General features: G+C 36.8%; 1 protein-coding gene across 1 annotated transcript in view; it reads right to left on the reverse strand.

Moving 5' to 3' along the window:
- The window catches only part of PTPRT (protein tyrosine phosphatase receptor type T), a 678,601-nt gene that overhangs the window by 385,712 nt on the left and 276,018 nt on the right, over positions 1-16,871 (reverse strand). Inside the window, exons 5-6 of the mRNA XM_088154570.1 lie at positions 14,530-14,645; positions 12,684-12,858 (exon numbers count right to left, since the gene is read on the reverse strand). Of these exons, the coding sequence (XP_088010696.1) occupies positions 12,684-12,858; positions 14,530-14,645 (291 nt within the window). The remainder of the gene's footprint in view (positions 1-12,683; positions 12,859-14,529; positions 14,646-16,871) is intronic.

Raw genomic sequence — 16,871 nt, forward strand, 5'->3', positions numbered from 1 at the left:
GATCCATACGCGTATTGAAGCCTGGCTTTGAGGCCATGACACAGGCCCTTTCCTGGAATCTCTTTTGCTAATCTAAAGAAGAAACCTAGAAAACCTTTCCAGGGCCAACTATCTTTTTTGATCAGGCCAGAAGAAAATCTGTTAACCTAACCCAGTCACCTGGTCTGATCCTTCCCCCCATTTGACTCTTTATGGCCATCTTTTTATTAGTCTTGATTATTTCGTTTCTTCCACATTTTTCCCAGGTGGGCTTATCTGAATTTGATATACTTTTGCCTCAGGGCAGAAAGGAATGCTCTTTAAAAGGAAGGAAAGAAGAAAACCCCACTCTGAGTCTTTGGGCTTTTGCACACTGTAGCCTTATGCTCCTGGAGTTTCATGCATAAACTAGTTAGAAATGAAGTGGACTTAAATACATTCTTTTTCAGATTTTTTTAAAAAAAATTATCGTGCCTTTATTATTTTTATAAATAACTCAAGGCAGCAAATATATCTAATGTTCCTTCCTCCTCCTATTTCCCCCACAACAACAACTACATCCCTCTGAGGTGAGTTGGGCTGAGACAGAGTGACTGGCCCAAAGTCACCAGCCAGCTTTCATGCCTAAGGCGGGACTAGAACTCATAGTCTCCAGCTTTCTAGCCTGTTGCCTTAACCTCTAGACCAAACTGGCTCTCTTTTCTCCACTTTGGACACCATCATGCCCTGATGTTCTGTCCGGAGACAGCATACCCGCCACTCCATTCCAGGACTGCTCTCTTTAGGTTCTGGGTCTTCAAACACCTGATCCCATGACTCTGGAATTAGTCTTTCTTCTTTCTTGTCATCTTTATGAAAATCTGATGGCTTTCAAAAGGGGGTTGAAAACTTTTTTATTGGACTGAGGGTTGCTGGGGAGTATGTTTATCCACCTTATTCTCATTAATGTTGGCAGTTCCTGTTTAATATTATGGTTGTGCACACACCGATACATACTACAGTGTGTTGTTTTAAATATCCATGGTTGTGGAGTTTGGGTTTGGTTTAGTTGTAAATAGCTTTTTTATTGGTTTGGTTGTTAAGTTGTGAATGTTCATATTGGATGGAATTTTTGTAACTATTAAAAGTTTTTTTTAAAAAAAACACTGCAGCATGGAATTGGAATATTAATAATCTGCAAAGGTTTATGCCTTCTGGGGCACGTTACCAGATTACAATCCTGGCACAAACTGTTACCAAAAATGCATGTTCGAAATAGCATTTAGTTTATTAAGACATATAACAGCAAAGAGAAACATGGAGGGGTGTTGGGTTAAGAGAAAAAGGACTAGATTCAAAGAGTAAGTGTAAACCAAGGAAGAAAGGGTATTGTTGTCCATAATGGAAACTAAGCCTCTGGGAAAGCAGCTGTGAAATAAATCTAGCAAAGTTTTGAGCATATCTAAAATAAAATACACACTCAACCAGTTTTACTTAGTGCACCTATAAATCAGCAAACAATTGATTCTCTTCTAAATCCTGGAAAATTTATTCTCCATGATCCTGGAGTGGTCTTTTCTTCTCATTCCCCACAGCCACAGCCTTTGAATTCAAAAGAACACAACGCTCAAGCTGCCTTCTCCTAAGCCTTTTAACCACAAAGGGGAAATAGTACTTGCTCAGGAATCTGACCACACAGATCTCCTGAGCTTCCATAATGCAATTTGAAGGAATTATGTTAGGAGTCAACTGTGCCCAGTCAGCTGTGCCTATTACAAGCTTCACATATTATATGAAGCTGCTCACTCAGTATAAATTCCTCTGGTCCTCAGCTTTGAGGAGATATGCAATACATTCAGCCAAATTTAGTGGAACTAAACAACACGTGTTTAAAGATTTACAGATGAGCCAGAAAATTGGGACTGTCGTGGATGAGACACAGACACTCCCACCCCCATCACTTTTTAGTTATTGCATGTACAGACTGGAAACTTGTCCAAAACTAATATCTTGCTTCTACTTTCTTGACAACTGAAACTTTTGCCTTGGAGCATAAATTTCAGGCATCAGCACTGAAATATTCAGCAATATTATACTCTGTGTAGGCAAGATTTAAATATATATACAACAGTCACAGGGCCATTACATTTTCTGGTAAGTAAATATATATATAAATATATATACTTCTAGTAAGTAAACATATATATTGTAAAAGGTGCAGAACATGATATCCAAAATGACTGCATGGAGATAGGACCAGCCCTACAAAGAAAGCCTACATCACTGGGGCTTTTTAGCTTAGAATGAAGGCAGGTAAGGGAAGGCATGACAGAAATCCATAAAATTATGCAGCAGGTGGAAAATATGGTCGGAAAGAAACTATTCTCACTCTTTCACACAAGCTTAGAACTCAGTATCAAAACTCACTGACATTCAACAAAGGAAGATTCAGAACCAATAAAAGGAAGCATTTCTTTATTCAATGTATATTTAAATTGAGGAATTTACTGTCGTGAGAGAGACTATGATACCCACCAGTTCAACAAGTGCATGGTGGATAAGACTATCGATCCTTACTGGGCATGATGGTAGTATAGAACTTTCTGGATCACAGGCGGCATAACTTAAATATAAACTGGGGGAAGGGGTTATATTGCTGTGTCTTCAGTTTAGCAGGATTCAGAAATGATGACCAGACCAGTATCAGTACTGAAGGCTTTATTCCAAGGCAACATAAGGAAATAATACTGTAACATGTAACATAAGACACCAATAAAAAGAATATTTAAGAAGACAGGAATGCAAAAAAAGACCCTACGTCCCTTCTATCATTCAGGGAATCCCAAAGAAATTATGGTGGGTGGACCCCTTCAACACCAGCCAATATGCAGCACCCTCCGAGATAGGTCTGCATCAAAGTTCTATCCATGGGGCGGGGGTGAGGGGTTGACAGCTTGTACAGGCTGTTGATGACCATTACTCACACCTCTTTTCAATAGTGTCATCTCACTGGAGTTTGCCAAGGACAAGTTCATTCTATCTTGTACTTGGAATGTTTTGTCCAGTTCTGCCAAAAATGAGGCCATCCAGGTTAAGGAGCATTTGTTTAGACTCCTTTATATATCTGTTTAAAGTATAACCCAAGTATAGCCCTATAATGACTAGATTAAATGCTTTCTTAATTCTGTATTATATACTGAACCATTAAATAGAAATATAAAGTTCTATGTAACATGCATCCAAGATACAAACCTCTACCCATTTTCTTACCAGTCTTCTGGTAAAATCACCAGCATTACAGGGGAACAACAATGGAAGAGAACTACTGGCCTACAATCCTACTGTGTGTACTTCCCAAATTTGGTTTGTCACTGTGGCACACGAAGTTGAACTAAACAGTTGTACATTTTTAATGATTTGCCATTCTTTGAGAAGAAATTTATTTGACAAGGCTTTTTAATGGTTCAAGAACTGCTAAAAGCTCACCACAGCATTTTTATCATATGTGTCTGATAGCAAAAGCACACCCACTGGTAGCATATGCTAGGGCTGTGCAGAACTCTGAAGAACTGTTTTGATTTGATGAAGCTTCAACCAAATAACCCAGCTGAAGCAAATCTGCAGACTGAAACTCAGGGCCTTCAAACCAGGAAATCAGATTTGGAGGCTTTGAGATATTTTATAGCTTTTTAAAGATTCTGCAGCCTTTCAAATAGTTTTACAGATGTGATCTCTTTTCAACTGCTTTTACGGTTGTCATACATAGTTGCCATTGTTGTAACTTTGGGGAGGGGTTAAGTAATAGTGTAGGGTCTCAGACATTGAGATGAGTAGCCAGCCAATCTGTTTAATGCCTCATTAAACTCTTTGCTTATCAAAGGTGGCAAGACTAATTACATTGGGCTTCATTCCCTTTCTCAGCTTTCAACTTCTGTAATGTGACCAGCCACACACTTTAACTGTGCTCTCTCCTTTGCTGACGGGAAGTTACATATCTGAGGTGGTCCTGCTAATATAGCTGGGAGCTCAGCTCAGCTCTCAGCATTCTGAATACAGACTCAGTGCAGATCATGCTTTTAAATTTTGTATGATTGGGGCAAATGTAAGTCTCTTGACAAAGGGCTGAATGGCTGCTAGACTTACACTTGCAAGAGACAGCCTGATCTTTTCCTGCTTCAAATACAGGGGTGAGGGTGACAAGGTTACAAAAGCCACTTCTTCTGTGGTTTATTTTATGACATTACATTTCATGGTCAATCTGTTTCTGCTGCCTCTCTTAGCTAACTAACATAGAGTACTGCCAGCAAACTACAATGCTGTCACAACCTTTTTGATAGCAGAGGTCTTTCGCAGGAAGGACCATGCTTGCCAGTAAGTTACACAAATTCTCTTAGCACCCCAAAAATCTCAGTGATCAAAGGCAGCAAAACTACACTATCCCATAAGATCAAGTATGTAGTCATTCTTCAGTGTAATTCCAAGCCTACAAGCCCAGAAAAGCAAGTGGAAAGGAGAGACTTCATTAAAAGAAAATGTTTGTATTATAAAATCAAAGTACAATATTTTCTGTATTGGTTATCCAAGTTCTTTAGATCAGGGTTCCTGAACCTTGGCCACCTGAAGATATGTGGACTTCAACTCCCAGAATTCCCCAGCCAGCCATGCTCCCAGAATTCTGGGAGTTGAATTCCACACATCTTCAAGTGGTCAAGGTTCAGGAACCCTGCTCTAGAGGATAGACATTTTGGAGCCTTTATCTTTCCCAATAACTGTGCCCTAAAAGAAGCACTGGTTTGCCCTTAAGGCTTGAACTGGAAGTTTGAATAAGTAGTTTACTGACTCTGAATCTTATATCTCCAGTTTGAATCCTTGATCCATGCTTACGCCACAACTAACTTTAGCTTTAAGGGGAGAGAAAGAGAGACTCAAGAGGAACCAACATGCTTGAAACATTCAGACCATAAAACTGAGAATACTCCCCTACTAGCAATTTTTGATAACTTTACAGTAAATCTACCTAAATGAAGAATATCTGGCTTAAAACTCTGTTTTTGCACTATACATTTCTCTCCTTCTATTATATTTTCCCCTATAACGTTAATCAAAATAGGTATTCATCCATGTCATATGCAGAAAACCTAGTGAAAAGTGCGGGAAATGAACTATAGAAAATGTAGCTGTAGAAAAAAGGAAGAGAAAATCAGGCTCAAAGTTAGTAGCTGTCTTTCCTTTGTTACATTTTAGATGTGGCAAGAGAGGGAACATAGGAAGCTGCCTTTCTTGATTTACATCACTGGTCCATCTAGCTTAATGGTCCATTGAATGATAGTTAATAGCTTTCTGTAGATTCAGGCGGGAGCTTTTCCAGCTCTACCTAGCAACTCCTTGAAGCCTGCTATGAGGGACTATTTTAAAACCACTTTTAAAATAGAGTAAGGAGGGGAATCATCCATATTTTAGTTCCAAAATAAATTAACTAGAATAGAATCCCAGTGATTTTAAGCAATTTATGATTTCCAAACAATCATGTTCTTAGCCACTGAGCTACACAGACTCCATTAATACTCCAATCCTGAATTAACTCAAACCAAAGCATATGAATATTTCCAGCAAATGTTTTTCTGTTGTTTATAAATTTATATACGATTTCTTTATTTTTGACCAAATCAACATAATTTGTTGAACTAGTATGTGTGTGCATGTATGAATGTGTGTGTGTATATACATGTATATGTATATGTATATATACACAAACACATAAACATACATACAAACATTTAGGCAAACACAAACTTTCATAGGAAAAGTAAAAATGACCAAATACTTAAAGGCAGGGAAATAGTTTTATGGGAATGAAAATACATAGATGTGTGAACTGGCTTACACTATATCACTTGGCCATTATTTCATTAACATTTTCATTCACCATAAAAAGGTAGCAACTTTAATTTTCCAGTGGAACCTTGTAGGGTTCCAGATACTGCAAAAATTAATTTCAGGGCTTCATTGTGCCAATAAGTTGCATGTCAGTTATAAATTAAATAAAATAATCATGCTATGTTTTGTGTGTGTGTGTGAGGATGTGCGTGTGTGTATCCTTCTAATTAGGTATAACTTAGGAGTTGTGCATTTTAAGTGATGCAGTGTGAGAAATGCTTTGATTGAACGTTTTAAAAAGCAAGAAACCAACAATAAGATCTTTAATAGAAAATAAAGTAACAATGACACTAATGAATGGCAGCTATAACTAATAGATTAACTTCCCCCCAAAAAGAAGTCCACAAAAATAGCTCTACACTTTTAACAAGCCTTTATAACCTCATTTGCAGAATTAAAGGAGTGGGAAAGAGAAAATTGGCTTGGGGTGAATAGCACAGTTGGAATAAAAACTACAATTGAATATAATCAAGCTCCATTCTACTTGCACTGTTGAACATTTTCAGCAAAGATAAAACTGCTAGATATTTTAACTCTGAGCAATTAGTTTTGTCTGAAATATCTGTGCAATTGACTCACATCTTTTTTTGGATCAATACTTAAGCCTCATTTCGGAAATGCTGAACTTTACTCGTCATGCGTGTCTTGCCCATTAAATCAGTCAATGCAATTTCTATTGAGAAAGCCCACAAGAACAATGACACATCTCCCAGAAATTGTCTGTTTAGCAACTCTCTCTTTGGAGACCATGATACTTTAGTGGTCGGGCAATAATCTGCATACAGCAGGTTCCAGTTTTAATTCTCAAATTTTTCAGTCAGACTTCTATATTGGACTGGGCTATAATTCCATAAAAATACATTTATTTTCTATGTTAAAGATTCTAGATTCAATTATTGTTATCTCCAGGTAGGTCTAGGAATAAAGGAGCTAATCTGAAACTCTGAAGATCCAGTGTAGTGAATGGTGATCCTAGCCAGCAGACAGGAGAATAAGCAACAATTGAAAGCAAAAACTGAGAAAGAAGAGAAGCAGGAAGTTAACTGGAGAGTGAGGTTTCTACTCAGAAAACCAGAATAAAAGTTGAAAGAGGTTTATATATTTTGTTATTCTCAATAAACTAAGTTACTGTTGTTCAGTTAACAGTCTCAGCCATTTTATAAAGAACAAACATCTAGTACAACTCAGTGCAGAAAAGAATGAACTAGATGGATTAATGATCAGACACAACTTAAGGCAGCCATCTCTGTTCTTCCTATCTTGCCCAAGCCAACCTTTACATTTTCTTTAATCACATTGGCCTACAAACAATGTTCTTAAAAGAAATGTGCAAAATCTGTAAGAAAATGTATTCACCTTCTTTGCTTGCTTTATTTGGATAGATGGGTTCCACAAGACTCATCCCACCACAAACATCCTTCTAGTTTTGCTGGTTTTATATTAAACTTTACCAATTAATATGGAGCCTCCCTTCCCTGCACTATAGATATGTTAAATGAAATTAGGTTGGTCCCCATTTGCAACTCATAATTAAATGATAATGTGATGTAAATTGAATATATACTACCAAAGGGAACTATCTAATGCTTCTGGCTGCCAGATGTAGCTACTGTGTACAGTAACAAATCTTTTTCAGTGTACTATACTGGATTCTACCCAAGAAGTCTAATCCTACTAAAAATAAAACTAAAAATGTTGATTGCCGCTGTTAATGGAGACAAGATATTTAAAAAAAAAAAATCACAAGATTCTCTTTAAAAAAATAACAGTCCCAGTAGAATACAGCATTGTACTCTCAAGAAAAAGAAGGAAATGCATACATTATTCAGAAGGCATAACCGAAATGGAGCCAGCTTCTCCTCCTTATAATCATCAAGCAAATACATTTTCCAGATTTCAGAATATAACACCTTTCTTCTGAAACATTTGTATTACTTCAAATTATGTGAACAGGAGACTACTGACAGGAACAGTGGTTACCACCATTAGATATGATTCTCCTTGTCTTTACCTATTCATTAATACTGATCATCTATGAATTTATGAATATGAATGAATGAATAAATATAACAATATAATGAATGAGTGAGTGAGTGAGTGAGTGAATGAATGAATGAATGAATGAATGAATGAATGAATAGCATGGGGAATGGATGCATAACTGCAATTCACTCCAAGTTCAAAAGTTTGCCCCTTTCACTCACTCACTCACCCCCCCCCCAAAGAAGCCATACTGATATTTGATAATCAGTAATAATCAGGTTATTTCCATGTATTGCCATTCCTTAATCCTTCAGAATATAGCATGATGAAAATTGATGTGAATGAGTGAGCTAAAAATATGATCTGTTCCTCCTAACAACTCTCTCTTTCCTCTATTAATTCAAGGACAGCGCCAGCTCTGGTTTAAACCACTTCTTTATCATGACAGAATCAGAGCAGGGGGAAATGATGCAAGTTCCCCCCTCCCCTATTGTCAGATAGTAGTAGAAGTGCCTTTCTTAGCTATGTGAATAACATTGGGAATAATCTAGCATTTATGGACAGTTTGTACACAGCTGACACAGAAATACACACACACACACACACAGAGGTTACATCCATATAGCATACAGAGGTGGGATGGAGCCACTTCATTACATGGCACATCAAAACCATGGCCAACTTGTCATACATCTATATTCTGCTTACTGAATGTTTCTCAATGCAGTGCTATAGCTGTAATAAACTGTCATTATTTAGATGGGATGGAGAAACATGCTGGTAAAAATAGCTAAATTTCAATCCATCCCAGCTGATAACATGGGGAACCATGAAATCTAATGCATCCAGCAACTTCTCTTCATTTTGGGCACACATGTACTATTTCAAATTCAGCTAATGAAATAACAGGTTCAAATAAAATTTTAGACATTCCTTACAGGAATATATTTTAGGAAATGTTATTAAAATACAACAACTATCAGAATTGCTGGGATTAGCAGACGTGAATTTGTCCTGCAATTTGTTTTATCTCAACCATTCCTCTTAAGTCATAAACTATCAGAATTTAAACACCTACATTACCGATTTTATTTCATTCTTATGTAACATTAAATATGATGGAAACAAAGTTAAGATTCTACTCATTCAAGACTTCATTTCAGTATTCCTGTGGTGAACCATACAGAGAAGGAACAAAGACAATGGACCCAAAGCAAAACAAGCTTGGCAGTGAGAATTGGACATGGCCTTATTGCAAAATCAATGCTAGGTCAAGGAAGTTTCTCAGAGTTCATAACAATCTTCTGTGCCATGTATTTTTTATGGCCAATGAAGCACAGAGTAAAGATTTTTATTGGAGCAACTTCAGTGGGTAACAGTGTAAAGGTTTTAAAGTGTCTATTCCAGGAACAGTTCAATTAAAACAAAAACTCTCATCCTTATCTTTGCTATTTTGCAACTTGTAAGAACAGATTGAGTGACATTACACAATAACACACACATTTCACAATTATATCATCTTTCATATGACTTTTCCAATAATTGTCTGGGTCATGTATTTATTTATATATTTATTTTTATTTATTTATTCAACTTGTATAGCCACACATCTCACAGATGTGAATTTGGGCAGCTCATAACAATCAAAACAAAAGAACGATACACAAAGGAAAATAAAAATAACAATAAAAACTAGAAGAGTATTGTGTCTCCTTACAGATGAACGCATTCATTGTGCTAGTTCACTTCATTAGTTCCATGATACATTTTCCTAAAATATAAATAGGTATGTATGAAACGTGTGTGTGTGTGTAGTTAATCGAATCTTGTCAACTGCATAGCTGTTTTTATCTTCCTCTTTGTTCTCTCATACTGTATATGAAGGATTCATAGTTTATCTACTAATTATACAGATTAATATAGCTCAAATTAATTAATTTGCATATGTTATGTTGCTTCAACTATTAATGAAATGCATATATTTATCAGAGAGATTTGACTGAATTCATTCTAGTGTGAAAAGCATATAACCTGTGGCTGTTTTAGATTATGTGACTTTTCTAACATATGGATACACATGTCTCTATCTGTCTCTCTGCCTCCTCTACATCTCTCTACCTTACAGGTATGCAAATGTCTCCTATCAAAACATTCTGAGCTGGAAACCTCACAGATTGACCCATTGACCCATTGAAGCATGGAATTATTGTTGCTTTGAGTGTTCTGGGAGCATAACACAGCTCTGCTTTTGAGCTTGAAATACTTTGAAAAATGCTCAGGGCAGCCCATCTTATGTTACAACAGCAGGCTTCCATTCATAATGGGACATGAATGTTACAAGATGAAACAATGTGTATTAAGCTAATCTGAGGAATAGACACTAGTGCACCAGCACTGATACTGAATCAATGTGGTGCTCCTTTATTCTTTATTGTCTTTTAGCAATAAAGTCATAGAGCAATACTTTGAGAAATTGTTTTGCTTTTCTTATCAGTTTTTCATCTGGCAGCACATACTTCTTTCAGAAATAGTATTTTTAGCACATGATGCAAATGTAATAAACACATTAAATAAAATAAAACTCAATTAACTAATTAACATGTGTTTAATGGATTTGCAACACTAATCTAAGAAATTATGATGGCTTCAGTTCTTGGTGTATTGTTAGTATTTTCCCTCCTGAAACGTATGAACCATCTACATTCATCCTGCATAACTTTTTCCCTCAATCAGATAGGATCATCCTCTGGGATGGAATTTGAAATCAGATTTTTGTCTCAGCCTGACAAGAGAGAAGGCACATCTTCCATTCCATCTACATATCTGAATTCAAACCCATGTTTTAGGCTTGTCTTCATCTAGGCTTAGCAATTAACTAGTCAGCTGAGCTAGGTTTCCGGTACAGATGAATGTAAATGCATATCCAAACATATCCAATTCAATAAACAGCACTTTGGAATGATGTTTTCAAATTTGCTTTCATTTTAGCTGCTGGACAGTGCTGCAAATTGGATAGTATCCTGACCAAAATTATGCAGAACTTTTGAGAAGCACTGATCCATATAACTCCAAACGGACATCAGCACTTCATTAAGTTAACCTCATAAGAAGCAGTCATAAATTTATCAACTGGAAAGAAACAAAGAATAGGTCTTGACAAACTAAAACTTACCTTTATTATCCCACCATCTCTTTATTTCCAACATTGAATCCATCAGTGTTTTGTCTATTGTTGGCCACTCATCACTGTTTACAGTTTTATTTACAACATGACAGCCACTGTAATTTTTTTAATGCTTTATTTATCCAGCTATGGGTTTCTTTTGCTATTCAGAAACCTTGGCATTTCTTCTTTTACTCACTTGATATTTGCTCCATGAGTGGTTTTGAGCACTTATAAACTCACAGTGCCCACTTTAAAAGTGATCACGTGATAGGTCTAATTATATAGCTTCCATTTCAGTCTTTTTAGTGTGCCTGAGTGCATGTGTAGGGTTATTAGCCTTTATTTGCTTATAATCTCCTAAATGTATATGCAAACTTGGAATGCGTAACCAAACCAAAATACACATTTTTGCAACATTTTGACACAGTCTGCAACTAAAATGTCTATATTGGAGAATGGAACACCTTAAAAATACAATTTATTCTGGAAAATAACTTAGAAAAATGATGTGTAGTAATGAAAACATGAACACTAGAAATGTACATGAAAATGCAACTAATTATTTGCACAGACTTTTTGTGGCGTGAGGTAAATCGTTGTCAAAAATGGCTGAACAAAATTTGGAGTTGGTAAATTGAGAGGGGGAACAGAATCACCCTTTTGAAAACCAAGAATAGCTGTAGGTTCTTGAAAACAATGGAATAACAATGAAATTACAGTCAAAAATCTTATTTTAAGGAATTAGGAATTAGAATTTAAGGATACATTGGATACTGCCTTGTCCTTCCAAGCAAGATAAAGTCAGCTACAATATCCCACTCCCCAACAGACCAAAAGATGAGATTCCTAGTCCAAGCCAAAGATGGGATTCCAATTTTTTTACACCATAAGCAGAATCTGCTGTTTCTTAAGAAATTTGTATATTTTAATCTAACTAGTTTTTCACTACATTCACTTCAAATTCCAAAATACCATTTAACATAACTTCCAAGCTCATTTGTGACTGTCTCAGACAGTAGAAATCTGACAGCAATTCTGAAAACAGGAATTAACTTTGCAATAGATTTAGGAATTATTACAGTTACCGGAGGAGTAGCTATGCAGATAGAAAAGCTGTATGATATATAATAAATCTGTCACAGGAATATATTTCATAAAATATGACCAATGAAATCTTTATGAGTACAATATGTGTTAGTCTTCAGGATATCTCAGAAGTTTTTGTTATCAAATTATAAGCAATATCCCATAAAGTACTTCAGTTTATGTCTTTAAAACCACACCAAGTTTTTAAAAATACAAACAGAATTTTCAAGTTTCAGTAGCTAATATTTTTTGACTACATTCCAATTTCCTACAATAAAGATTTCATTTAGTAAGCTAGCAAAATTAATAATACATTATTAATATTTACTAAATTAATAATTGCTGTAAATAATCATAATAATAATCTTTACTGCTTTATTCCTCTTCAGGTCAAGTGACTGGAATTCATGGACAAAAATAGAACTAGCATGTTCAAATAACCAGAACTTAGACTCTTTGGTCTATGGTAAAAATTATTTTGTACTTCAGACACCATTCTATTTGAGGCAGGTACAAACCACAAAATCCACATTTTTAATTAATTGCCACTTACCTTTCACTATTAATTCTGCATAGTTTGAAACTCCCGATCCACCATCAGAACGGATTACACATCGGTATTTACTGATACTGCGTTGGGATGTATCAGCTACACTGACTGTAGCAGAAAAACGTCTATGGTTGACTACTCTGGTGACCATTAAAGCTGTGTCTCTTCCATTCCACTGCTGCCACACAAACAGAGGCAGAAAGATCAAGGTGAGTATCTTATGCTCATGAAAAGAGTATTCTTAACTCATGTTAGCTTCCATCTTTGTAATTCTTACAAAAACATGACACTTGTTTTCCCAAATGAATTACTTAAACTTAGTGTCTGTTCCTAAAATTCAATTCCACTTTTAGATCAAGAGCAGTAGTTACCACATATTTTACTACCTGCTCTACTACATGAGTAGTCCTTCCTTAGGGAAGGAAGCCGGTTGGATGATTTTGGGCCAGTCACACTCCATCAGCTTTAGAGTGGGAAGTCAAAAAAACATCTTTCTACCAGCCTACACTGGACCAGCCTGGTAGATTACGGTTCATAACCTTCAGTGAAGAGACCTTCATCCTGCAGTGGATTGAGTCAGGCTGATAACAGATTGCAGCACAGCATTGTTCCATTATAAAAGCTATAAATAAGAAAAGGTTGGATTTGTACAAATGTAAGAATTCTGAAATGTGTGTAGTTTATGGGGATTCAAAGGTCACCTAGTGGGTAAGATGTATGATTTCATTTTCTTCCTGACAGTATAAAGTGACTCAGGCTTCCCTTCTGCAGATATTAGGCCGAGATCAAAAACTCATTGACTTGGATGTAATAAAAGTATGTAGGATGCACAATCCAGCGATAAACTCCACTGAATTTTGTTTCAACATGTACTGTGGCCTTGTACTGCCTCACGGCAGATGAAAGAATCATAACAACCGCCTTCAATTTTTTTTTGAAAACCCTTATTTATTCTGATTTCTTTTTCAACATATATGCTAGCTGTGAATTAAAAAAAAACACAGGTATATCGGTTGTTATTTTCAAGGACAAACAGATAACTCAGATGATTGGCAGGACGTATTTGTGCTGGGTTTAGAGAATGCTTGTCAGAGGCAATCTGTTCAGCTGAACAAAGAGTACAGTCAGTTCTTCACCGTAAAGCTAACAATTCTAGAAGTAGTCGTAGTAGTAACAACCACAACCATCCTTGAGAAAATAGTAGCTGAGATTTAGCTGAGATACTTTACAATTTCTAACAAAAGGTGTGATTGAAAATGATTAGGATCAGATCCATGAATGTAGATTAATAAAGTAGTATGACTGGAATAAATTATGCATGCAAATAAAATCTTTAAGTAATTAAAAAGACTTCAAGTGGAAATAAGGTAAGCCATCCTGAAATTTCCTCACATTGATCTTATTCTACTCTTTTGAAAGATCAGGCTTTTAGTGCCTTTCTTTTTCTTCATAGCCCTGAAATCAGATCTCTAATTCTGCTAATTCTGATTTTTCCATTGGGAACATAAGAAACATTTGGTTCATTTATGCAATATAAAGGTATATAATAAGAAAGTAGGGTAGAAATATAGTAGATAAATGCACACATTTATAAAATATTTCCTATAATATTAAGCATGTAACTGCTTAAGGCTCTAAGAATGTTCAGCTGAATAATTTTTTACGGCACACGTTTAAACCCTGTTTTATGTGTTTTAAAATGTTCTCTTACAGAAAGGGAATTGCTGAATATATACATGGAAATTCTCCACAGGATTCACAGTATCTATTTGCTGATAGATGATAAATATGGTGATCCATCTACGCTTTGAAACTTCTAAAGAACAGAAAGGCTCCATTGTCCTTTTACCTGTAGCCACAATTTGTCATGCTGAGACCACTTTCCTCCTGCAATGCACTGGAATGTCGCGTTCTGTCCAACATTAACCTCCACGTTTTGAAGCCGCAGGAAATGAGGAGCTTTTCCTAACAAAAATACAAAATATCACTGGGATAGACCATCATAATGCATCATGACAGCAGAGGTAGAACGAGAATCAGTTTCTTTCAGTTTTTTGTTTTGTTTTGTTTTGTTTTGTTTTGCAATGATGCCAAGTTTCCCCCAGAAGAAATGACCTAGCAACGCAGTGCTGAGCTTGTCTTTTGGTTTTCTTCTTTTAAATGCAGACCGCCTTTGCTGTTCTAGCTAAGGAGAGGAAAAGCAACACAATGACCATCTTGGCATGAACAGTGTGCTATAAATAACTGTTCTGCAACAAAAGGATCCCACGTTGCCCAAGAGTATATTTCAATTAATGTTTGTTGGAAGCAAAAAGCAAATGCCCTCTGTGGAAAGATGGATAAATAATGTTTTTTAAAAAGAGAGAAATCAAGGAGTAAATCATTTACAACGAATAGTTTGTAAAACAAACCTAAGCAAAGGCATTTATGCTAAGCCTTAAAGCTCCTCCTCAGTTGTTACACCCACTTATGACCATTGATTGTGCATGGCTATTATGCTCAACCATTGTTTAGTGTAAGATACCTCCATAAGCACCTTTCCTATTCCCCAATCCTTTCAACAAGTTTTAAGGTGCTACTGATCTCAGAATTACTGAAAATATCCAACTAGGAGTGTTTCTGTATCTCTCCTGTTGTTTATTAGGCAAACCCAGAAATCATCATTCAGTCAACTACTGGATGGTAGTTCATGGAGTAACAAAAAGCTTATCATCCCCAACCCACACCAAATAGGATAAAATGTTCCTCCATGCATATATATTTTCAGTACAAGTGTATTCTTGCCTGGCTGTTTTACACACACACACACGCACATGCACACACACACCAAAAAACTCAAGCTGCCTGGTCCTCAAGACATAATTCTTTATGAATTTTAATTCCCATTAATATTGTGATGACTGTGATGACAACATGGCACTGTAATTTTGCAGCCAACTGTTCCCAACAGCTTCAACCATGGTTGTAGGTTGAAATGTACAGTTTGTAAGTGTGTGTGGAAGAATTAATGGCTTGGTTGAGTCTAGCACTTAGGACATGGGATGAGGCAATTATTCAGAGTACATGCCTTATAGCAGTATACACAATCTAATTATGGATGAGTAAACCAACCTGCTACACATAACTGAAACCTGGGTGAGTCCAGAAGGGAACTTTCCTTCACAGAGTTATGCCCACCTGAATTTCATGTTTGCCACCAGCCTCAAAGCAAGGGAAGGTGAGGTGGGGGTGGCTATTATCATATGAGAGGCTTCGATGATTTTTAGAGGCTCTACCCTGCAGATAACCAGATGTGAAACTCTTTGGCTGAAGTTGGGCTCTAGGGAACAGTTGGGTTTGTTGCTGCTGTAGCACCATCCCTGCAGCACAGCAACGTCCATGCCTGATCTGCTGGACTCTAACACAGGATTAACAATAGAATTCTCAAACCTGTTAGTTCTTGGAGATTTCAACTTGACCCCAGGTAATGTAGAATTGGGGGCAGATCAGGCAACCATGGACCTCACCCAAGTCATTGAAGGCCCAAAACACACTGGGTTTGTTTTTGGACAGTTGCAATATAATCTGGTGGTGGAGGACATTACTATCAGACCTTTACTACTGATTGCATTTTCGCTTAGCACAGCTGTCTGTCTGTCCCAGACAACTAAAAGACTCAGGGGAAGGAGGTGCAAAGAGAGCTTGGGATCTACCCTGGATATCTGTTGGGCAGTTTGGCCAATGACTTAGTTGTGGCTTGGAATGTGCAGGTGATAGAGAGCGTGGATCAAATGCTCCTATGCAGCCTCTTAATGTGTGCTGATCCTTTCTCTGGGGAGCTCTGGTCACCACATGGACACAACCACATGTCACCTCCTGAGCAACCTTTACAAGCAAGAAGGGACATGGTTTAAACTGGGGGTCTCAGGAGAAATCCCTAGAGTACTTTTGGAGAAAGATGAAGAGTAAATCCAACCAAGCACAAGTAAGCACCCATATTAAGGATTATATCGTAAAGATAAGAGTGGCAAAAGGTAATTATTTCTCCACAGTTGTAGTATCCATAGATAGCTGCACAGTGGCTATGTTTAGAGTGATTCATTCCCTGCTTGGGAGGGATGAGCCGCAGCATCATCTGCAGGGCTGCTGTGAGGAATATTCCAGCTATCTGGCTAGTAAAGTCACTTGGAACTGTACAGAGTTGTACTTTGA

The sequence above is a fragment of the Python bivittatus genome, unplaced genomic scaffold, assembly GCF_059951505.1.
Source record: "Python bivittatus isolate LINGU-HERP-01145 unplaced genomic scaffold, Pbiv_v1 ctg000700_np1212, whole genome shotgun sequence".
NCBI classification, from domain to species: Eukaryota; Metazoa; Chordata; class Lepidosauria; order Squamata; family Pythonidae; genus Python; species Python bivittatus.